The 26,224-nt window shown below is 38.9% G+C and overlaps 1 protein-coding gene across 2 annotated transcripts in view; it reads left to right on the top strand.

The window, feature by feature from the left end:
* The window catches only part of LOC150079046 (transcription initiation factor TFIID subunit 4B-like), a 634,753-nt gene that overhangs the window by 522,757 nt on the left and 85,772 nt on the right, over positions 1-26,224 (top strand). For both annotated transcript variants that reach the window (XM_090382248.1, XM_090382247.1), the window contains 3 exons: positions 4,232-4,357; positions 10,464-10,520; positions 25,030-25,143. In XM_090382248.1, coding sequence (XP_090238374.1) covers positions 4,232-4,357; positions 10,464-10,520; positions 25,030-25,143 — 297 coding nt within the window. The remainder of the gene's footprint in view (positions 1-4,231; positions 4,358-10,463; positions 10,521-25,029; positions 25,144-26,224) is intronic.

The raw sequence follows: 26,224 nt of genomic DNA, 5'->3' as shown, positions 1-26,224 counted from the left end.
ATACCATAAAACAATAAAAACAATTTCCAGTTGCGTTTCTGCTAGTGGAATTTGTTATTAACTGGTAGTTAACTCGATCTAATTGCATTTGCGATTATACCGATAGCTGGAATTGTGTTGGTTTTTACGTTATTATGGTGAAATGTGTTTCCCTTTCACTGATAAAAAAAAACAAATACATTTTCAGAATCTTCTCTTCATTCCTATCGTGTTGCGTTCAGTTGGGGTGATTCTGCTTTCGACTGCTATTTCTTGTAAACACAAAGGTGAATTGTGCATAAGCGAATTCGGTTCGTGTTATATAAGATATCGTTCCCGTATTTATAAATCGTGTATAATCGAATTCATGTAGTGTAAACACGTGTTATACGAGGACTGACTGTACTCGTATTGCAAGACCTCGCTTGTTTATCAAGTTAAAATTTATTAAAAATTTTTGCTCGTCTTGCAAAACACTCACAAACCAAGTTACTCGCAATCCAAGGTACCACTGTACTGTATTTGGGTAACACTAACCCCAGAGTAACATATCAACTGGGCGGTACTGCACTCAGGGTAATGGAGAATGATAAGGACCTGGGGATAATTGTGCAGTCAGATATGAAGTTTTCTGAGCAGTGCAAAAAGGCTGCAAGAGTAAGTCATGGTGTCTTGTCAATGGTATACAAGAATTTTACTTGCAGGGATAAGGGGGTGATTGTCCCCTTGTATAAGGGAATGTTCAGGCCACACTTTGAGTATTGTATACAGGTCTGGAGACCTCATTTTAGGAAAGATGTAAAGCTTCTGGAACGAGTGCAGGGGAGGGCAATGAGATTGGTGAGTGGAACAAAGGGCTGGTGTTAGCAAGAAAAGGTTATGTTCTGCAAATTGTGAGGTGATCTAATTGAGGTGTATAATGCCGTCCTCCGTAGCCGAGTGGTCAGGGGCGGGAGTGCAGTAGCACACGCTCTTTGAGTAGACCGGGGTTCAAGCCCCTGACTGCTGAATATGATCGATCTGCCAACCCGCACTGGACCAGCGTGGCAGATTATGGTCCATTTCCCTCAGCATGAATTATTGAGGAGGCTTCCATCCTGCAGTGGGTTGATAATGGCTGCACTTTACTTTACTTTACTTTAAGGCCTTGAATGGATTGAGCAAGCTTAATGCTAATGGAATTCTTCTACTTGCTCAGATTACTCATCTGAAGGGACATAAATTCAAATTGAGGAAAGACAATTGTAGGATAGATGTGCGGAAATTCGCCTTTAGCCAGCAGGTGGTTGATAGTTGGAACAAACTTCCATCTGTTGTATTGATGGTCAGCAATTTAAATGAGTTCAGGGCAGAACTAGACAAAAATATCTGGAATGAATGGTTGGGTGAAATGGAAAAGGTGGTTTTTTTTTTTTTTTTTTTTTGGCTGATGCTATATAAGCTTGCTTTCTTCTTGCATCATATGCCCTACTAATGCTAAAAGATAGTCCTACACACAGACTTTGAGTATAGGCTGAATTTGTTAACAGCTTGTTTGACCTGTCCATGCAATAATTTTTGCTATTTTCAGTGGCATCTGTTACATACTAGCTGCCTGTAGTCCATATAGGAAATATAACATTTGTGGGGTTATAGCCAGAGCATCTGGCAAATGCTCTGGCAATAACCTGTCTAGAGCATCTGCCAGATCATTAACCCTGACTGCCAGTGTGGATTGGGATCCAGCAAAATTGGATGTCACATGAACATTCAGAAAGTCCCTTTTTGAATGTTCATGTCACTTCTGATGTAGAATCTTCTGAACTGAGAACCTAAAGCCTGTAATACACTTGAAGAATTGGTGTTGGTAATTGTGAGTTCTAAGTGCAGGCCACGGCTACTGTATGTTACAAAGGGTACTAGGAAAGTTTTGCAGTACAGCTTTGTTTATTTAATTTTTTCAAAGTAATTTCCTCTACATTCAATACACCTCTCCATCCTCCGAAACCAATCTTTAAACCAGTTCTGCCAAGTTTCACTAGGGAGTAAAGCACACTCGTTGTCCCAAGCCCGTAGAAGGTCCTCATCACTGGAAAACCGCCTCCCTTTTAGCTTCATTTTCACATGCGGGAACAGTGCAAAGTCGCAGGGAGGAAGGTCTGGAGGGTGCTCGAGAAGTTTCAGTCCTGTCGTGGTCAAATATTCGGTGCAGGCTTTGGCGCGGTGAGCTGGAGCATTATCGTGATGGAGGTACCAGGTGTCCATTCTTGACTTTGGCCGCAGGTTCTTCATAGATCCAATGACTTTAGGCAGGCATTGTTCAGTATACCACTTAGCTGTGACTGTCTTCTGCGTGTCCTAAACGACACATTCCACAATTCCACTCGATTTGAAAAATACAGCTATCATTTTCTTCTTTACAGATCGGGATTTTCTGACAATTACGGGTGTGTCGTCATCATCAAAGACCCAAACTTTGTTTTGAGCCTTGGTCGGCAGATCGTAATAGTACAGCCAAGTCTCGTCACCTGTCACGATGTTGTTCACATACCGAGATTGTCCCTTATCAAACTTTTTTAACATCTCCCGGCACCAAGTCACACATCGTGTCATCTGCTCTTCAGTCAGTTGATGCGGCACCCAGAGAGAACAAAGTTTCTTCACGTGCAAATGATCTTGCAGAATCGAACGAATTGCTGGTGCATTTAGGCCCAAAGTATCCTCTATCTGTTGGTAGGTCACTCGCCTGTTTCCATCAAGCATTTTCCTCACAGCAGTAATGTTTTCCTCCGTAACTGACGTTCGTTGGCTTCCCGGCCTCTCAGAATCCTCCAGAGTGAAATTTCCCCTTTGGAATTCTCTATACCACCTGACGTTGTACGATGTGGACAATCATCATCTAGTGCAAGAGTCATTTCTTCTAAGCACTGGTCTATGGTTAAACCACGCACGAAATTATACCGCAAAGCTGTCCTTATCTCATTTCGTGACCACGATGCCATCGCAAGCACTTTACACTCTCACTACTAATGAATAACTGAGCCCATCGACTTGGCACGGCGGCTACTATGCACGTATGAACATGTCTCAACATGCAGCAACAAGCAGCTTCCTGTGATTCATTGTTGCGTCATATTGCAAAACTTTCCTAGTACCCTTTGTATAACGCCCTATTGTGTATGTACATTCGGGGGGGATTCCTCGTGAATGTATAATCATAGGAGATTCTCTCAGATATTACAATATCTGAGAGAATCTCCTATGAGAATCTCCTATCTCAGATATTGTAATATCTGGAAAGATTGGCAGGTAGTAGGAGTGTTGGCCTTTCCCTAATTTTTTATTCAGAGATTAAAAATTGGGGAGAGATTAAAAAGTAGTTATGCCAAACAGACTAGTCATCAGAGACTTCTCCCATCCATATTAGGAATTCTATTTAAATTGTAGCTGACACAGAAAAGAAAATATTAAGAAATTTTCTCAGATCTCTGTTACTGAGGAGGGTTCTTAATATTTTACACAGAGACTAAAAACTTGGCAAAATCAGCAGCCTCGACTGAACGATCTTTGGAGGATGTCACCCACAAAATGTCGGGCCCTTTCCTTGGAACTTCTTTACTAGCATTAGTTAAAATGCACTTGATACCTTAAATCCCACCCCAACCAAGACTGTATTAGCAGCAAGGCACAAAACAAGCATTGGGATATTTGGTCCTCCTACCACAGATAATCATTCATTGAATGCCAGATCTCTTCTTGAATTTTCCAGAATCTAGCAATTAGTCAAATTTAAATCAGTGACCAACCAGTTGTGGGCTCTGTATGCCACATGATGTCTCCAAGCCTTTAAAATTCCCTGTTCTTCATTTTGTATAAGCATTCTTATTCAGTGATTAACAATGATGATCTTGAAAGATTTGTGCTCTTTTCGCCATTTTTATTTTAACTCTCCCCTCCTCCATTTTTTTAATGACATCAGGTACACTCTCTTTTGATGTGCATTTCACAGAGGTTGTACTTTTTCACAATCTTCTACCCCTCAGTTTCTCTTTCTTTTCCTAGTTCCAATTTTCCACGTGGAATTTAAATTAGCAGAATAAAGAGGTGAGTTATCTTTGTGAAGAAGTTTTATCTCATTTGAGATATTTCATCAATGAAGTTTTGTTTACCAGATTACAGATTTTTAACTAATGTTATTTCTCAAAATTTATTATGTATGTTATTTTTCTAGTTTTGTTATTATCTGTACAGCATTTTATTTGCATTTTCTCAGAATGACTCCAGGTATGAGATAACACAAGATGTCAAAAGCCAAATAAAGTTCTTAGAAGAACTGGATCGGCTTGAAAAGAAGAGGCATGAAGATCAGGAGAGAGAAATATTACTTCGAGCAGCTAAGGTATCTAAAATGTGCATTATTGAATCATTCTCCTTAAAAATATTTTCAGTTACTTTAATCCATTAGCACTTGGCGTACTCGTATGGAACGCTAATTCAAAATGTTATTATTTTGAATTTGTCGCAATTTCATGAAATATTTCTCTATATTGTTCATCTATAAATATCAGGGAATGATTCCTATACAACTGTCAGTGCCAAATGTCATCAGTACCAATCTTGTAACAGTTGCAAGAGGCCAATTTATTTTTCTAGTGAATCATGGAAGTTATCATCAATTTTTTTTTAATACAGTGTTTTTTAATTGTCTTTTTAATTTTAATTTTTTAATTTTTAATACAGAGTTTTTTAATTGTCTTTGTTTTACAATCAAATGTAGAGACACAATATATGCTGTAAGTAAGAACAAAATTTCATTTATTATATTTTTACTAGTTATTTTTATTTATTATTTATTTTTTTTTTGTTTATATCTTACTGTCCTGAAACGGGGACGTTAGGCATTACTGTATATAAATTTTATATTTGTTTATAGTGAATCATAAACCGGGTCATAATGGAACTGAAGATTTTTTATGGGAAGAAGAAATACACCAGACTTGGGGAAGCTATTGAAGATGTTGCAAATCAAGAATTTAATAATAATGAGATTTTTTAAATTTGCATATTACCTCCAAATTTGGACAAGTTGGCAAATTGTGAAGCGTTCGATGCAGAGGTTTTGCAGGACCTTAATTCATTTCCAAAAGAAATTCCTGGTTCTATCGAAATTTCATTTGACAATGCCAGTGAAAAAGATGTTCCACCCCCGGAAGAAGATAATATTCCAGAAGATAAAAAGTGGAAGTGATTCAACGGTATATCTTGATTTTGAAAAAGCAAAATGGTTGAAGAGACATCCAGAATATAGTCCTTTCGGAACAAATGAACTTTGTTTTACAAGTGAGTTACATGCTGTGAAAAATGACTTAAAAGATTTATCCCCACCCAAAATATTAGAAAAACTTTATAGTGATGAAATCATAGACTATATATGCGAACAAACAATAATACAGCGTTTCCCAACTTTTTTAGTCACTGAACACTTTTCATCTCACAACATATTCACGGAACACATACGAAACACAAGTTTAGTGGGATCCAAAGAACTGTTTGCTCAAAATTTTTTTACATATGACACACTGTGCATCAGGAGCATCTGTATTTCCAACACGTGTAAAGCTGAAATTCAAATAACTGTTATTATACTTTCGTTTTTGTCTTTTATTAGTTGGTTCCTGTTTTTTAACTTCAGATTTTTGGGGAACAAAAGGCTGCGATTGTTCATCCTACTTTGAAGTGTGACAATATTGTGTTTGTTTTCATCGACCACAGCAGTACTTTGCTTCTAGTTTTAAAGTTCCTTTTTTCAACCACATGGTCACATATTTTAATAATAATATTTCAAAATACTAATAATTATCAAAAAAATTATACAAAGAAGTGAGTTTAGTTATATCAGTTTGATTCCTCCTGTCCTTCAACCCATGTACTCTAGGCTAAATTGCATACGAATGGCAACTAGATCACTACATTGCTACTTTTTCGTAGATGTCATTACCTCTACACATACTTCTCTATTCAAAGCCCGCCAAAATAAAGTGTTTTACAGTCTATTTGATTATTAGTCTATGCCAGTATATTAACCGAAAAAATTTATGTTAAATATTATAATGATACAAAAGTGGTGTACACTACAAATATGCAAAATTTATTTATTTAATTTTTATAATTATTAATTACGATTTTTCACATCTCACAGAACACTAGTATTCCATGGAACACAGTTTCAGAAACGCTGCAATATATGCTTGACAAAAAAACAATCATGAATTTACTATCGCCAACAAAGAAATGAGAAGTTGAGAAGTTTTATTGCAATATTGCATTTCTAAGGATATCACAACCTTCCTCAAGAAAGAATGTATTGGTTTCTGGACGAGGTCTTGGGTGTCTCATGCATTTATAATGCCGTGTCAAGGGATCGATATTTAGAAATAAAGAGATTTGTACATTTCACAATTGAAATTGTCAAGATCGAATGTACAAAGTTAGGCCAATAATGAATATGCTCATAAAACAATTTTGCAAGTGGGGTTTTTTCACAAGGATCTGTTAATGATGAAGTATTTTGGACATAATCCAGCCAAACAATTTATCAAGGGGAACCAGTGAGGGTCAGTTACAAATTTTGGATGATAAGTAGTTCTGGGTATTATTACGCTTTTGACATCTGTTGCAGTAAACCAACTAAAGAAACCAAAAATGTGAAGAGTATACCTGTAGGTGCAAGAGTAGTTATTCATTTATTGGTACACGTGTTGGATCCATCAAACCAAGTAGTTTCTTCGACAATTATTATGTTCAAGTTGATGATATTTTTCAAAAATATCATCAATGGACTCTTTGATGATATTTTTGAAAAAGAAGAAAATAAGAGTTACAGGAACTGTGAAGGACAATCAAGTTCAACACTATTATGGCGTCTAAAGAAATGAAAAAAAAATGGAAAGAGAGAGATACTATAGGTTTGATGTCATCAACTGCATATTATGAATAAAATGGAAAGATAACAACGTATGTTCTGTTTTTACCAATCGTGATTTTGTTCAACCATTACAATATGTAAAATGTTGGACATGGAAGACTGCTGCACAAATTGGAGCAGTGTGGCATTGGAGGCAAATTGCTGTTATGGATAAAGGGGTGGTTGAGGGGGAGAAGACAGAGAGTGGTAATCAATGGACACTGCTCATCATGGACTAATGTTATTAGTGGAGTCCCTCAGGGTTCAGTATTGGGTCCTTTATTGTTTTCTGTATTTATAAATGATATTGATGATGGTATATCAAGCTTAATGTCCAAGTTTGCAGACGATACGAAGGTTGGCAGGGTTGTCAAGGACACTACTGACACTATGCTGCTGCAGCAGGATCTGGAAAGGTTGAGCAGATGGGCTGAGAGGTGGCAAATGAAGTTTAACATTGACAAATGTAAAGTACTGCATATGGGAAACAGCAACCCCAGAGCAACGTATCAACTCTGTGGTACTACACTGACAGTGGTAGAGAATGAAAGGGACCTGGGGGTGGTTGTGCAGGCAGACATGAAGTTCTCTGAGCAGTGCAGACGGGCTGCAAGAGTAGCTCATGGTGTATTGTCAATGATATATAGGAATTTTTCTAGCAGGGATAAGGAGATGATTATTCCCTTGCATAAGGCAATGGTCAGGCCACACCTAGAGTACTGTATACAGGCCTGGAGGCCTCATTTCAAGAAGGATGTAGAGCTGCTGGAACGAGTACAAAGAAGGGCAACAAAGATTAGTGAATGGAACAAAGGGGTGCTCTTACGAAGAAAGGCTTAAGTTTTGCGAATTACAGTGTCTGGAGACTAGGCCCCAGCGAGGTGATCTGATAGAGGTGTACAAAGCCTTGAATGGTTTGAGCATGCTCAATGCTGATGGGATTCTTCCTCTTGCTCAGAATAATCACCTGAGAGGGCATAAATTCAAATTGAGGAAAGACAGATGTAGGATAGATGTGCGGAAATTTGCCTTTAGCCAGCGGGTGGTTGGTAGGTGGAACAGACTTCCATCCCTTGTCGTGGAAGTTGATAGCCTAAATAAGTTTAAGGCTCAGCTGCACAGGTATTTCGAACGAACAGAGGGGTGAAGTGGAAGTGGTTATTTTTTATTTATTTATTTTACTTTATTTTTTTTTGGCTGATGCTGCATAAGCTTGCTTTCTTGCATCAAATGCCTCTACTAATGCTAATGCTAATGTTGGTCAAAAACGGCAAAAGCTAAGGTCAATGTAGAACAACCTGCATCATACAATAATGGAATGGGTGGCATAGATACTCATGTTTGTTTATTTGGTTTTTAGGAGCATTAGCAACTAAGGCCATATTGCTCCGAGGATATGCGGTGGTCATTCCCTGACCTTTCCGCATCCTCCTTATTTGGTAGTCACGGGCTCGAACCCCGGTCTAATCAAGAAGCATGTGCTACGCACTGCTGCTCCTGCCCACCTGGCAGCCTGTCTGCATTGCTCAGAAAACTTCATATCTGACTGCACAATTACTCCCAGGTCTTTTTCATTTTCTACCGTGCTAAGTGTAGTACCACACAGTTGGTATGTTCCTCTGGGGTTACTTCTACCCATATGCAGTACTTTGCATTTGTCAAGGTTAAACTTCAGTTGCCACTTCTTAGCCCATCTGCCCAAATTATCTAGATCCTGTTGCAGTAGCACACTGCCATTACTGTCATTAACAACTCTGCCAACCTTTGTATCATCTGCAAACTTCGACATTAAGCCTGATATACCTTCATCGATATCATTGATAAATATACAAAACAACAGCGGACCTAACACCGTACCCTGTGGGACCCCACTAATAACATTAGTCCACGAAGAGCAGCACCCATTGATTACCACCCTCTGTCTTCTCCCACTTCCATCCTTTTATCCATTGTAGCAACTTACCCTTAATACCATTCTGCTCCAATTTGTACAGTAGTCTTCCATGCGCAACAGTGTCAAAAGCTTTCCTGAAATCCAAATATATGATATCAAAATTATTTTTTGCAACCAGTTCCTTTGTAACCACATCATAATATCCTATCAAATTTGTCAGACAAGACTTTCCCTTAACAAACCCATGCTGTGTCTTAAATATTGCTGCAGTCTTGTCTAGATGATCCTGCAATGCATCTTTAACCAGTGACTCCATTATTTTACCAGGAACAGAAGTTAAACTAACTGGTCTGTAATTACTCGTGTCACCCTTCGATCCCCCTTTGTGAATTGGTGATACATTTGCACATCTCCAGTCCGTGGGGACCTCCACTGGATCCAAGGATGCTCTCATAATTATGGCTAAGGGTTTGCTTAGTTGCTTTGCCGCCTCCTTTAATATAACTGGATAGATCCCATCCACCCCAGGTGCTTTTCTTATGTTTAACTTCAACAATTTCTCCTCCACTTTGCTTTCAGTTATTACAAATTCATTAAGCACCCTGCTGCAATTTTATAACCTTCTGCGATTTTCAAACCTTAATAATTCCTAATGTGTGAATGTAGATGCAAAATACTCATTCAGTTTGTTTGCTATCTGAGCAGGATCATCAACACTCGAACCATCGATGTCAAGTGGACCAATCAGAAATATCCCCTTCCTTTTAGAATTTATATAAGTAAAGAAATCCTTGCTGTTTTTCTTAGCATCTTTTGCGAAAGATTTCTCGTAATCTGCCTTCGCCTACCTAACCTCCTTTGTGGTAAAACTCTCCACCAGCTAAGCGGATTACTATGAGGTGAGTGCTGAAAATTAAGCTAAGCTATACATACGATCTAGTTATTACATTACAGCACATAAGGAGTCCTTAAAAAATCAAGTTCCAAGAAAGTTGTAATTACTGTTCACTCTGAAGTTTCTTTGAATGCTGATCAGAACTTAGCTTTGACTGCATTATGAGGTATGTATGCAATCATATTTATAAAACCTCATTTGTACGTGCTGTGATCTGCTAATCATTTTGATCGGATTAGTGTGTATTCATACTTGTCCTTTGTGGCTGTTTATTTGGCACAATATGGCATTACCTACCATTCCTTTGGAGAGGGCTGAATTCAATTCCCTTCTGTAATGGGAAGAATTATTTGTCCTCTTCATTCAGAACTATAATTAGCTGACCTCGGGAGCAACTCACAGGGTTTTCTTGTAATTACATGTTTTTCTTCCTGCATAACATTAGTCTGTGAACTGACATGGACAGTCGATGTCCGTTGGCAGTGGGAGAAATAAGTAGATTCACTTCCCTGCCTGCAGGTCCAGTTGTATGTTAATATAGTATCAGAATAGTATGTTATATATATACTAGTCTGAGATATTTTATTTCTGTAACAGTTTCCAGGTTGTTACTGTGAATACCTGTGATTTTCTGAGTTACTTTAACTTTGAAATTCATAATAGATTGTATTTTAAATGTTTTTTGCATTATATTGTACAAAACTTAATTTACTTTTGTGATTGTGAGGCAGAACTCTCTTATGTACTTCTAGAGCCGTTCAAAAATGGAGGATCCTGAACAGTTGAAATTGAAACAAAAAGCAAAAGAGGTAAATTGTCATTAGTATTCTTAACATTTGCTTTTTTACAGTGTTATAAATTCTGATGTATAATTGAATTTATCAGTTTAAGTTGAATGAATGAATGAACCTGAAATGTATAGTGTATCATAGGTATAAACTGTGCAGTCGAGGTATTTTGAGCTCTTGGAAATGCATACATATTTTGAAAATATTATGCAATTTGTTTTTTTTTTTATGTGAACCGCAAACACGAGAGGTATTAGAACCTATAGTACTTAGTACCGTGCCTGGGTTGGAGGTTGAGAAGACAAAAGAAGATATTTGTTGACATTGGACTTGAACTTCTGTAGATTGTAATTTTCAGGAAATACGTATGAAGGACGGTTGTTCCAGAAAACGGCAGTTGAATGAATAAATGAGAAAGATGAAAAGTTGGTTCTGTGGGTTTGAAGTTGGACAGTAAATGGATGTTGACTGGTGGCGGCACGTGTTCGGACTGTTTTGAAAGAGAGAGCGGGAATTATAGAAGCCAATTCAGAAGAACAGTGCCCATGGAAGTATCTGTAGAAGAGGCATGCAGCAGAAACAGTGTGTCTATGCGAAAGCGAGTGGAGAAACTCTGTTAGAGATGAATCATTAATTAACCTAACTGCCCTCTTCTGAATGGAATCAAGAAGCCTGAGAGAGGTTTTGGGGGCACCACCCCAGATGTGGGAACAATATTCCATGGCAGGGCGGATTTGCGATTTATACAGAGTGAGCAGCTGTTTGGAAGAAAAATAACGCCGAGAGCGAAAGAGAAAACCAAGTTTTTTATATGCAGAGGAAGCAATATTTGTAACGTGCTTGTGCCAAGAGAGATTAGAAGTCAGGGTAATCCCCAAAAGAGATATATCATTTTGCCTAGAAATCGGAGTGTCACTAAAGATAAGCATAGGAGCAGAAGAATCCTTTTGCGAGATATAAGACAAGACTGAGTTTTAGAAGGGTTGAAATCAACTAAGTTGTCTTTGCCCCACTGGAGAATTACCTGAAGATCGGCATTTAAGGAATTGGTAGCAGATTTTCGAGAAGTTGAAGCTGATTGAGCAGGACAAGGTTTCTCAAAATGGAAAGTGGAATGCAATGTGCTATCATCGGCAAAACTATGGATACGATTTCCAGTCAATGGAATAAGGTCATTAACATACAGGAGGAAAAGAGTGGGGGAAAGAACTAAACATTGGGGGGACACCAGCATTAGTGGAGAAGTTAGAAGACAGAGAGCCATCTACCATCACCCTCAGTGAGCGATCAGAGAGAAAACTGGATAACCAATTACTAAAACCAGTTGGCAAACCATAAGATGGCAGCTTGTTTAGAAGACCTTTATGCCAAACACGATCAAAAGCCTTTGAGATGTCAAGAGCAACTACTTGTGTTTCACCGAACCTTTCCATTGAATTAGTCCATAAATGGATAACTTAAGCCAGAACATCACCACTAGATCGACACTGACAGAATCCATACTGGCGATCGTTTTTCAGACGGAAGGTTTCTAAGTAGTTTAAGAGTTGGCGGTTAATTGATTTCTCCATTACTTTAGAAAGAGTAGAAGTAATTGCAATGGGACGATAATTGGATGGGAGAGATTTGTCACCCTTTTTAGGAACTGGCTGGATATGAGCAAATTTCCAAGCAGAAGAAAAAACACCTTTGGAATAAGAAAGTGAAAAAAGGCAGCAAAGAATAGGAGTAAGTTCAGGAGCACAGGTTTTGAGAACAAGTGGAGAAATACCATCAAGACCTGGAGCTTTCTTAGCATCAAGATTCATGAAAATCTTTCTGATATCCTTTTGACGGAAGACCACAGGAGGCATTGAATGGAGCGTGTTGGGAATGGTGGGAGGTGTTTTACCAAGATCATTAATACATGAGCTGGAAGAAAAATGGGATGCTAGCAGGTCAGTTTTATCCTTGGCTGAAGTGACAACAGAACCATCTGGTTGGACAGAGGTGGGAGCAGAGATGGGCAAAATTTGCGGCCAATAGCTTTGGCATGAGACCAGAATGCTCGGCTACCATTAGGGCAAGAAGCAAGTTTTCTACTCTTAGCCTGTTCAAACTCTAGTTTGGACTGATTAATAACTGCTTTACAATTGTTGCGAGCTTTGGTGTAGGCAGAAAATGAAACTGAAGAATTAGAAACAAGCCAATTACGATATGCAACATTCTTCTCTTGAACAGCCTTAGCACATTTATTGGAAAACCAAGGTTTAGATAAAGGACGAGATTTTAAAGTGGAGTGTGGGATAAAGGATTTCATTCCTGCAAGAATAATTTCACTGACACGATCTGAGCAAACTTTGACATCAGAAGTTTTGAAACAGTAATCCGACCAAGGAAATGAAGAAAGAAGTCTCGCACGTCATCCAATTTTGCATTCTTGTAATGCCAAACAACACGAGGTTGGGAATAGCCATGAGATAAAGGTTCCATTGGAGAAGAGACAATCACCAAGTTGTGATCTGAAGTGCCTAAAAGACCTCTTACTTCGACCGTGTACTTAGAAGGGTTGTTTGTGAGAAAAAGATCAAGTGTATTGGCTGTATGATTGGGATTGTCTGGTATTCTTGTAGGTAAATGAACAATCTGTGCTAGGTCATTAGTAATTGCAAAAACCTCAGCATCTCGACCTGCTGGGTCGGTGTGACTAGAAAACGGAAGCCAGCTGTAGTTGTGAAAATTAAAATCACCAAGGAAAATTACCTCACTGTTAGGAAGGTTGGACTGGAGAAAGTCAAGTTGCAAAGAGAGGAAGTCAAAGAGCTCCAAGTGATTAGTGGAGTTGGGAGAACGGTAGAGACAACAGATAAATTTGACACAATGAGGTAGAGAGATTTTAAGCCAGAGAAGATCAAAGAGAGGATATTCTAAATTGCCAAGTCTCTGACAGGGAATATCAAAACAGACATATGCACAAGTACCACCTTTGAGGCGAAAGGAATCATACAGCGAATAATTTGGGCATCTGAGATGAGCAGTAGTTGAATCAACCGATAACTGAGATTCTGTCAGAAAAAGTACATGGGGTTTGGCAGACTTCAAGTGGAAATGGACATCGTTGAGCTTAGAATTGAGACCACGTATATTTGTGTAATGAATTAGGAAGTTCTTGGGAGGTTTAGATCTTTTCACAGATAAGCTTTCTCTATTAGTTTGACAATTCGTGGTGTATTCAATAGTAAGAAAAAGTGAGTGGGACATGCTGTATGAATTAATGAAATTTTTGGATATGTCGTACATGTGGTAAGAATATACCCAGATCCTTGATATAACATGGCCTCGACAATGCCCACCCCACATACACACCACCTGGACTCCCTCCAGTCACTATCTGTCAGAGTAGAGGCAGCAAGATTATACACTAGCAGATCCGGAAGCCTCCTAGAGAGCTACCAATAGGTTCGGTCCGGTGTACTAACTAGCAGCCGACCTGCGAATACCATTTTAGATATGTACCCTTGAAATGTTAAGGAACTTTGGATCTCACCATGTCATATTTCCCATTTCTCCGAAAATTGACTATTTTCGGAGAAATGGGAAATACATCAATCATACTACAAGATGGAAGAGATGGGGGAGGTTTGACCAGAACTTAGCTCTGAAGACTAAAGATGGGTTCCACCACTTTAAGCCTCCAATAAGCAAAATGGTGGTATTGCACCACTGGTTGATGAGAGCCTTCTAGCACCTAGCACAGAAGGGGCAGCATTCCTCCATGTGGTGTGGTGTGGGTGCCACACCTCAACCCAGGCGCTTCCGTAGCCAGGTGGGCAGGAGCAGCAGTGCATAGCACAAAGTTCTTGATTAGACCGGGGTTCGAGCCCCTGACCACCAAATATGGAGGATGCAGAAAGGTCACGGAATGACCACCGCATATCCCCAGAGCAATATGGCCTTAGTTGCTAATGCTCCTAAAAAAAAAAACCAAATAACCTCAATCCCTGCTTATGTTGTTTTACACCTGTGTTGTTTCACACAGTGCACTGGCACAAGACGGTTATATCCAGGATTACTAAAAGTCCCACCATCATGAAGGTGCAAGCAGAGGATTTGGCTGGCATAGACCGTTCGGACTTTGCTGAAATTGCGTCCACTTGACTTGAGTGTCACCCAAATATCAGTTCCATCAGCGTTCTAGACTCCCAGGTTGCAAGCACAGCCTGTCTGGCATATCTGAGAAAATGTCTGGGGCAGCCTCAAGGACACTCACAGAATGCCATGCGAGCATGTGTGTTTGTGTGTGTTCAGTACCAACAATGTAAGGAATTTAGGCATTAGCTCAGCATCCTAATGAATGTTTATGATAACTTGAAAACAGGGTGGATGCCCTCAAAGGAAAGTCCTCTTTCATGACTCACCTACCCAGCTCAACACCAAAGCTTGCTCTTGAACATCAGGCAACACAGTGACAATCCCAAAGAACAGGATGCTCTGGTCCCACAAGATGTAGTTATTGTTAGTGACTATATTTTCGGAGAAATGGGAAATAGCATTAGCATTAGCATTAGTAGAGGCATATGATGCAAGAAAGCAAGCTTATTCAGCATCAGCCAAAAAAAAAAAAAAAAAACCACTCCCATTTCACCCCTCCGTTTGTTCGAAATACCTGTCCAGTTGAGCTTTAAATTTGTTTAGGCTATCAACTTCAACAACAAGTGATGGAAGTCGGTTCCACCAACCAACCACCCGCTGGCCAAAGGCAAATTTCCGCACATCTATCCGACATCCGTCCTTCCTCAATTGGAATTTATGCGCTCTGAGGTGATTATTCTGAGCAAGATGAAGAATCCCATTGACATTGAGCATGCTCAAACCATTCAAAGCTTTATACACCTCTATCAGATCACCTCGCCGGTGCCTAGTCTGCAGACTCTGTAATTTGCAAAACTTAAGCCTTTCTTCGTAAGAGCAACCCTTTGTTCCATTCACTAATCTTGTTGCCCTTCTCTGTACCCGTTCCAGCAGCTCTACATCCTTCTTGAAATGAGTACTCAAGATGTGGCCTAACCATTGCCTTATACAAGGGAATAATCACCTCCTTATCCCTGCTAGAAAAATTCCTGTATATCATTGACAAGACACCATGAGCTACTCTTGCAGCTCGTCTGCACTGCTCAGAGAACTTCATATCTGCCTGCACAATTACCCCCAGGTCCTTTTCATTCTCCACCACTGTCAGTGTAGTACCGCAGAGTTGATACGTTGCTCTGGGGTTACTGTTTCCCATATGTAGTACTTTACATTTGTCAATGTTAAACTTCATTTGCCACCTCTCAGCCCATCTGTTCAACCTTTCCAGATCCTGTTGCAGCAGCATTGTGTCAGTAGTGTCCTTAACAACCCTGCCAACCTTTGTATCATCTGCAAACTTGGACATTAAACTTGATATCCCATCATCAATATCATTCATAAACACCGAAAACAACAACGGACCCAACACTGAACCCTGAGGAACTCCACTAATAACATTAGTCCACGTTGAGCAGTGTCCATTGATTACCACTCTCTATCTTCTGCCACTCAACCATCCCCTTATCCATAGCAGCAATTTGCCTCCAGTGCCACACTGTTCCAATTTGTGCAGCAGTCTTCCATGTGCAACAGTATCAAAAGCCTTTCTAAGATCCAAATATATAATATCAAAGTTATTCCCTGCATCCAGTTCTTTTGTGACTACATCATAGTTATCCAATCAAATTGGTCAAGCAAGACCTGCCCTTAACAAAACCGTGCTGCGTCTGAGCTATAACTGAATTCTTGTCTAGATGATTCTGCAGTGCTTCTTTAACCAGTGCCTCCATTAATTTACCTGGAACAGAAGTTAAACTAACTGGTCTATAATTACATGTGTCAGCCTTTGATCCTCCTTTGTGAATTGGGGTTACATTTGCACATCTCCAGTCTATGGGTACCTCCCTTGAGTCCAAAGAAGCTCTCATAATTATGGCTAGGGGTTTGCTTACTTCCTTTGCTGCCTCCTTTAATATAACTGGATAGATCCCATCCACCCCAGGTGCCTTTTTTATGTTTATCCTCAACAATCTTTCCTCCACTTTCCTCTTAGTTATTACAAAATCATCCAGCTCACTGCCAAAGTTTACTTTACCTACATCATTCTCCTTCCTGAATAACTCCTCATGCGTGAATGTACATGCAAAATACTCGTTTAGATTGTTTGCCTCCTGAGCAGGATCCTCAACTGTTGAACCATCAATATCCAGTGGACCAATCTGATTCATCCCTTTCCTTCTCGAGTTTAAATATATAAAGAACTCTTTTCTGTTTTTCTTTGCATCCTTTGCCAAGGATTTTTCGTAGGCTGCCTTTGCCTGCCTAATCTCCTTTGTGACTTGGTTACAGACCAACTTATATCTACCATGGGCTTCCATGTCACCCATTAATTTTTATGTATCCCATGCATTTTTCTTCTCTGCCACATGTCTCATTAGTTCATCTGACAACCATTTAGGCCTAAACCTTGAACAATATTTCTTACTTGGTATGTAAAGCCTGGTAGCCTCCAAGATTAGTTCCTTGAATGCTTCCCATTTTGAGTTTGCTGTTGGTAACATCATCAGTTGGTCCCACTGTATAGAATTTAAATACTGTCTCAGATCATCATAGTCGTCTTTACGAAAACAAAAACCCTTCCCTTTACCTCTGATGGTAGTTACCTCCTTGAGTAAATCCCACTTCAACACACTCTGATCACTGCCACCTAGTGGTTCATTTATCTGCAGATTCTTAATGCATGAAGAATCACTACTGATAATCAGATCAAGAGTATTGCTCCCTCTTGTTGCCTCACGAACATGCTGATGTAGAAAACAATCATCCAATAAATTCACAAAAGCCTTGCTAGTGTGCGAGTGACCAACCCACAAATTCCAGTCAATATCTGGGAAATTAAAATCCCCCATTATATAAGACTCTCTGATTTACTGGCCCACTCTATTTCCCTGTACAATATCTTATTATACTCATGAGAGTCATTAGGCCTATAGCTCACTCCTACTCTCAATTTTGATTTCCCTATGCTTATGTCACACCAAACTGACTCGACACTGCCCTGTCCATCGACATAGACTGGCTTCACTTCCTTGGACTTTATGTGTTTCTTAATTAATAGCATAACCCCTCCTCCCCTCCTGTCCTGTCTATCCTTTCTATACACATTGTATTCCCCAAATTCCAGTTCCGCATTACTTATATCTGTGTGACACCACGTCTCTGATATCCCAACAATATCTGCCTTTGATGTTTTGAGCAATACCTCAAATTCATCAAATTTATTTACCAAACTCCTAGCATTAGTGTACACGCAGGTATACATGCACCTGTTTCTATTCTTAGCTACCATAACACAACCCATGTGTTTACTTGTACCGCAATGACTCCCAGTAGTCTCTGAAATATCCTGCATCTTGTTTTTCAGGCTTCTGCTCATTTCAATAGAAGCAGTGCAAGAATCACTTCCACCTCTGCCAGTGGCTACTGTTAATCTATTAGTCCTTGTATCCCCCCCAACTAGCAGTTTTCCGACCCACCTAACACTGCCTCGACAGCATCAGCAAAAATTCTTGCACCCTTTCTATTTAAGTGTATCCCATCCCTGTAGAAGCAATCTCTCCTGTTAACAAGTACAGTCCAGGCTGAAAAAAATTCTACCCCTTAATCCTTGCACAATCCCTCCAGGGCCGAATTGATCGACAAGGCTCTCATCATATACTCCCTCCTATCGTGTCTGGGCAGAATTGCAGACACTTTCAAATTCAACCCTAATTCACGCCTTTTTTTCAACAGTGACCTGTACTTGCTAAGTAATTCTGCCGGTCTCCTTCTCTTAATATCATTAGTGCCAACGTGTACAACTATATCACCTTTTGTGCCCTTAAAAGATGATATCTGCTCTACAACGTCATCAACCTTTGCCCCTGGCAGACATACCCTGGTCCTATTCCACCTATCCTTTTTACAAAGCATGTTCCCCGTTTCCCTGACAGTAGAGTCACCAACAACTACTAGTTCCTGTGGGAAAATATATTGTGCAAAAAGAATGGGGGGATCAGGATATATCTGCCAGAGACTTTGTCCCTGGCAGATATATCCACTGCAGCAGATATCATCTTTTAAGGACACCAAAGGTGACGATGTTGTATATGTTGGCACTGATCTTGAGGATTGATCTGCGGACTTACTTAACAAGTACACCGATGAATTAAGAAATTTTGTTGAGTTTGAATTATTGATTGTGTCATGAAATGCAGGCATCTTAGGGATATCAGATGGATGCAGAATTTGAATATGAGGAGTATAATGTGTACAGAAAGGATATAGTGTATATACTGTAGTGTATTATAATCTGTACAAGGGGAGCTTTGAAGAACCATGGATTCCCATTGTCTGTTCACTACCATGAGGACGTGGGACAGGAAGTTGAGAATGAGTACTGTAGCTTGGGTGAACCCAGGTATTGCTTGAACTTGGCAGTGAGAGCTTCCCGTTAAAAAAAAGTGAAAAAAGCAAATATATTTGTTGGAAAGGAGCATGGGAGTGTCAGTACAAGTTGTCGAGAAAAGATGAAGGCAAAGGGTTGGTTAGAAAGACTTCCACCAGAAATCAGGAAGTTAAAGGTACAGGAGGGCACTCCTACAGAAGCATCCTGCCCTCCACAGGGGGAAGTGGATTGTTAAGAACAGTTGTGGCGGTAGAGCCCCCAGGCAAAAAGGGGAAGGGTAAATCAGAAGGGCACCATAAGTGGGGTGCAGGTCGCCAACTAGGCCACTTGGCAAGAATGTGACATCCCACTGGCCAGACCAGTGAAACCAGTGTAAGCATGCCATGTCATGCTGCATAAGAAAAGGCAAAAAAAAGCATGGCATCATTTCTTAAAATAGGCCTCTAGAGTTGGGAATGTTCAAATTCACAATAACTGCAATAATACTACACCAATCATAAAACTGATACTTTATTAAAATAAAAATGGTATAGTGAAAATCGGATTAAAATTAAACTGGTAATAAAATAAATAAAATAAAATATACAATAGAATAAGACACCATGTAAATCGTGGAATAAAAGCGATAAAATACAACCGTAGCTTTCAAAGTTGTCTGCCTCTTTTATCAACCATAATACGTTAGTGCATAACAAGTTAGTGCAATTGCATAATTTCTGTACGTAGCCAACTAGTTAAGTAGTTATAAATTGGCATCATTAAGTATATCTCATATTGTGAATAACTTCACGAGTCGCCATGATATTGCAGTTCCTCGAAGACTGTTGTTACTTATTCTCAGCGAATACCATCACCCATGCGGCACTGTTTGGGAGCTTATTGGCTCCTCATCTGTGGGTGGGCAGGTACCCTGGTGTTGCAATGATGACAACCCAGTTGCAAAATTTAACTCCACAATATGAGAGATGCCTTGATGGTGTGATGATCTAAATCACAGAAACTGTTCTGTGATCTAAATTACTCCACACCATCAGGTTAAGAGAATACTGTGCTCCTACTTCATGATGGTGACAAGATGGATGTTGACCATCTATTATTTCCAAAATAATCAAATCTAAACAAGATCAAGGGAAAGCAAAAACAGTCAGACCAGAACCTTTATATCTGAAACCATATAATGCAGAAAATCATTCAGTGGAAGGAATTTAAGAGGCCTAAGAAACAACTTAGGTAAATTAAAAGATTTAATACATCAGCATGATTTGGCCTGCATTTGTTTACAGGAAACATATCTATCTTCAAATCATACTCCTCATTTTTCAAACCACGCTTTACAGGCCTGTCCCTATGTAACTCATCTGTTTATCATATCATAGAGTGGACTGTACTAACTGACCTTCACAACAGTGACCACTTTTCTATAATTTTTAAAAATGGGCATAGTAATCAACAGATTAACTGCAATTTCATAAAGCCAATTAGGGAACAATTTTCTAGTCTGATCAATTTGATAATCACTTGATTCTTATTGACAAGTATCTGTTCTATTGTATGGATAGTATGCCTTTGATCCCCCATAAATGGGGATCGAAGGGGAGCCACAAGTAATTACAGACCTGTTAGTTGAACTTCTGTTCCAGGAAAAATAATGAAGTCACTGTTTAAAAGAAGCATGGCAGGATAATCTAGACAAGACTGTAGTTATAATTCAGACACACCGTGGGTTTGTTTAGGGGAGGTCTTTTCTGACCAATTTGATTGGATACTATGATGTGGTCACAAGTGAACTGGATGCAAAAAATAATTTTTATATCATGTACTTGGATTTCAGAAAAGGTTTTGATACTGTTGCTGTGGAAAACTACTGTACAAATTGGAGCAGTGTGGTATTATGGGCAAGTTGCTGTTATGGATAAAGGGATGGTTTAGTGGGAGAAGACAGAGTAATAATCTATGGACACTGCCCTACATGGACTAATGATATTAGTGGAGTTCCCCAGGGTTCAGTGTTTGGCCTATTGTTGTTTTCTATGTTTAGCAATTATATTGATGAACGTATATCAGGCTTATTATCCAAGTTTGCAGACACTACAAAGGCTGGCAGGGTTAATAACAGTATGCTGCTGCAACAGGATCTAGAAAAGTTGGACAGATGGGCTAAGAGGTGGCAATTGAAGTTTAACATTGACAAATGCAAAGTACTGCATATGAATAGCAGAAACTCCAAAGTGATGTACCTACTGTGAGGTACTAGACTCAGGGTAGCGGAGAATGAAAAAGACCTGTGGGTAATTGTGCAGTCAGATATGAAGTTTTCTGAGCAGTGCAGACGACTGCCAGAGCAGCTCATGGGGTCTGGACAATGATATACAGGAATTTTGCTGACAGGGTTAAGGAGGTGATTATCCCTCTGTATAAGGCAATGGTCAGGCCACACGTTGAGTACTGCATACTGGTCTGGAGGCCTCATTTTAGGATGTAGCGCTTCTGCAACGAGTACAGAGAAGAGCAATGAGATTGGTGAGAGGAACAAAGGGTTGCGCTTTCCAAGAAAAGCTCCATTTCTGCAAATTGCAGCATCTGGAGATTAGACACCTGCAAGGTGATGTGATTGAGGTGTATAAGGTTTTGAATGGTTTGAGCAGACTCAATGCTGATGGAATTTTTCCTCTTGCTCAGATTACACACCTAAGGGGGCATAAATTCCATCTGAGAAAAACACAGTTGTAGAATAGTTGGCAGAAATTTGCCTTTAGTCTGCAGGTGGTTGATTGCTGGAACAAACGTCCATCTGTCTTTGCTTTGTGGAAGTTGAGGGGTAAATAAGTTCAAGGAAGAACTGGACAAACTTTTGGAGTGAATGGATGGGTAAAATGGGAAGGTTTTTTTTTTTTGTTGTTGTTGTTTTTTTGGCTGATGCTTTATAAGCTTGCTTTCTTACATCATATATCATATGCCTCTACTAATGGTAATGCTAATATGGCAGAATTCCATATCTCAAAGTGAGGAAACCTGCCTAGGATCATTCAGGATTATCTCTTCCTCAGGACCTTTTGAATGAGATTCCAAAATGCATTTTCTACAACTCGCCTATGAGAAGGCATACCTCAAGGTATGCCTTCTTCACTGCTCAGAGAACTTCATATCTGATTGCACAATTACCCCCAGGTCTTTTTCATTCTCCACCTCCCTGTGTGTAGTACCACACGGTACATTTCTCTTGGGTTACTCTACCCATGTGCAGTACTTTGCATTTGTCGATGTTAAACTTCAGTTGTCACTTCTCAGCCCATCAGCCTAACTTTTCTAGATCCTGTTGCAGTAGCATACTGTCTTTACTGTCATTAACAACCCTGCCAACCTTTGTATCATCTGCAAACTTGAACATTAAGCCTGATATACCTTCATCAATATCATTGATAAATACAAAAAAACAACAATGGGCCAGCACTAAACCCTGGGGGACTCGACTAATAACTTTAGTCCATGTAGAGCAGTGTCCATTTATTACCACACTCTGCCATCTCAAAATTATTTTTTTCATCCAGTTACTTTGTGACTACATCATAGTATCCAATCAAATTGATCAGAAAAGACTTCCCCCTTCACAAACCCATGCGCTGTCTGAACTATTACTGCTGTCTTGTCTAGGTGATCATTTCCTTAACCATTGACTCCATATTTTCTCTGGAACAGAAATTAAACTAACAGGTCTGTAATTATTTGTGTCACCCTTTGAACCTCTTTTGTGAATTGGGGATACTTTTGCACATCTCCAATCCATGGGGATCTCCCCTGACTTTAAGGATGCTCTCATAATTATGGCTAAAGGTTTGCTTTCTTCCCTTGCTGCCTCATTCCAATAGAAGCAATGCAAGAATCACTTTCACCTCTGCCAGTGGCTACTGTTAATCTATTAGTCCTTGTATCCCTCCAATCTAGCAGTTTTCCGACCCACCTAACACTGCCTCGATAGCATCAGCAAATATTCTTGCACCCTTTCTATTTAAGTGTATTCCATCCCTGTAGAAGCAGTTTCTCCTGTTAGCAAGCACAGACCACGCCGAAAAAAATTCTATCCCGTGAGCCTTGCACAATCTCTCCAGGGCCGAACTGATTGACAAGGCTCTCATCATATGCTCCTTTCCCATTATGTCTGGGCAGAATTACAAACACTTTCAAATTTTACCCTAACTCGCAACTTTTTTCCAGCATTGACCTCTACTTGTTAAGTAAATCTGCAGATCTCTTACTCTTAAGGTAATTAATGCCAACATGTACAACAGGATCAACTTTTGTGCCCTTAAAATATGATATCTCCCTATGTCATCAACTTTTGCCCTTGGCAGACATACCCTGGCCTGTTCCACCTATCCTTTTTGCATAATATATTCCCTGTCTCCCTGACAATAGAGTCACCGACAATAACTAGTTCCTGTGGGACCAGTGCATTCTGCCTTGGAGATTTCTGCTGTGTTGCCTGATGCACAAGAGTGAGCTGTGGCATTGAGTTGGGCAACTGAGAGCTAGATGGGGCCCCTCATATTAATTTCATCAAGGGCAATTTGCCCTACACCTCAAACTCCCATAGACACCTATCAGAACGCTGACTTGGCACCTAATTTCTTCACAGTCTCTGCACCTATCATACACAAAGACCATCCTCCTTGGCTAGATCATGTCCTGTTCTAGACAGGTCTGCAAACATTTCACATTCTGTGCATTGTGTTAGACTGTGATGCATTGGAGAATCGCCGCATTCAGTTCTCTCGCGAACCACATCACTCTGTTTATTCTGCGAACACTGCTTTAATGCTCTAGTCTGGGTCATGATTCCGTTAAGTACCATTTAATTAACAATGAACTTTAATAAGATTAATAAATTTTACTGATAAATTAATAATGCTATAGTAATCTAACAGATGATTTCTAATACAGTGCTACGTTTTTCGCTATCTAGTTTTACGTTAACCTTACGCTGTTTCATATCATAACAATGGCGGCAAGTTACGAATGTAAAATCTACGGACACTGAGTATTAACTTTCAAAATCGCCATCTAATTTCAAAAATAAACCATGGAGCTTGGCTAGAATTATAAAGCTACTTATAGAAAATAATTTAGTATAACAATTAAGTCAATAAGATGACTAATTGGCAATGCTGTGTCTCAAAATAAACCAAAAAACAAGAGAGAACTTCAAGGATCAGTCATAAGAATCTGGTTTCATGAAATAACTGAAGAAAGAAATTTAAAAAAATCGTATATCCTCCATGCCAGGAAGATGCCAAGCCATGATTGCAGCAATGGGAGGGAGGGGGAATGGCAAACAGAATATTAATTTTTTTATTATTAACTTTTAAAACATTTTTTCCTCTTATTTTTATCTTTGCTGAAAGGAATACTACCAATAATACTTGACTCTTTTGTTTATTATTTAAAAAAAAAAAATGTTACAAATTAAAAAGAAAGTTAATCCTAAATATTAACGTTTTCATATACTTCCTTGTTCGCATTTACTCTGTGTGTTAAAATAAAATCATAGTTGTTTTATTTTAAAAATCATGTATCCCATTTGCATACATACCTAATTATCAATTATAATTAGGTATGTCAGCAAATCTGGAGGAACAGTTTTCTTTTGTACAAAAAATCTTCACATAAATAGGTCTAAAAAAATATTAGATACATAAAGAAACCTAGATCAATAACAGCCCCTAAATCTGTTCAGTATAAAAAATAATAATCATAATAAAATATATAGAATTCCTTGGGATAGTTTATCGCTATGCAGATTTTACTGGTTTTGTCATCTGAACTAGTGCAAAATGGCCTTACTTTTCCACTCTCCATTAAATCAAACCAAATCAAAAGATGCACAATCTCCAATTTCTGAAAGTCAGAATTTGGCAAGTATGTTTTAAAGCTGTGATATTCATTGATAGATACAGTAACTAGAAGCTACTAGCAATATTTCAAAGAATATGAAAATTCATATACTAACTATATTACTTTGTTTTGTGTCATTTTTAGTTACAGCGAGCTGAACTTGAAGAAATTAGACAAAAAGAAGCAAATATGACTGCTCTCCTTGCCATTGGGCCAAGAAAAAAGTTAAAAACAGAAAATGGATCAGGACTAAATCAAGTATGCATATTAAAATTGAATTTCTGTTTATTATTTTTTTTTAATTGTTTAAATTACTTGTTCTCTTTTATGTGTAAAATTCACTGCCCATCTCTTTGTTTATATGATCATTGATTCTCCTGTTGAGCCTATATATATTTTTTTATATTATTTTTAAAGTACAACATGAAATTATAATCATTATATAATGAAGCTGCATTTGTTTTTACTGTTTTTTGTGTTTTCTCCAAGTACATTACATACATTACCTGTATGTAATTCAGTTTTTCTTACATTAAATGGACTTTTTTCCTTTTTCTGTGATTAATAGATATGAAAATTAAATATAGTTATCTCTTTATCACTTAAGTACTAAGGATATAACATATCTAGGAGCATACTTGATTAAACTCTCTCTCTCTCTCTCTCTCTCTCTCTCTCTATATATATATATATATGTGTACAGCAGACTCTCGATTTACCGGGATCGAATTAATCGGGACACTTCAAGACTCCAAATATATCAACCAGAAATTAAAAAATTCAAGTAATAATTAGAATAGGTATAAACAGATGTTTTGAAAGTCATAAATAAGCAGCATTATAAGTCGTCATTGGAAGATTAGTGTACCTATTATTTTGCAATCCCCGCTGTCTTCATGCCTGCTGTTCAAAAACAAGAAAGTCATAAATAAGCAGCATTATAAGTCGTCATTGGAAGATTAGTGTACCTATTATTTTGCAATCCCCGCTGTCTTCATGCCTGCTGTTCAAAAACAAGAAAAGGGAAAAAAAGAGAGACCAAATGTCATTTTGACCATTGTAACTCTCCTCAGTAGTAAAAATCTTTTCATCTGTGAAGAGTATCTGGCAATGCTTACCATTTGCGTACCGACACTGCAGTGCCTCTTATCTTTTGCACCTCCATTCCATCAGAGCTGGAGTTAGGAACTGTCCTGTTCTCCTGCAGTAGGCACTCATCCTTAGATTACTTTTGATTATGCGTGACATTAATCTTGGGGATATTCCCTTTCCCATTTCTCTGGACATGATTTTCCGTTTTCGTAGGGTTAACTTCATCTTCAAAGGGTCAGCAGCCAAA

Source organism: Mastigoproctus giganteus, chromosome 10 (genome assembly GCF_048544385.1).
Source record: "Mastigoproctus giganteus isolate SK-2022 chromosome 10, ASM4854438v1, whole genome shotgun sequence".
NCBI classification, from domain to species: domain Eukaryota; kingdom Metazoa; phylum Arthropoda; class Arachnida; order Uropygi; family Thelyphonidae; genus Mastigoproctus; species Mastigoproctus giganteus.
The sequence above is the reverse complement of the archived record's forward strand: the minus strand, read 5'-3'. Positions and strand labels throughout refer to the sequence as shown.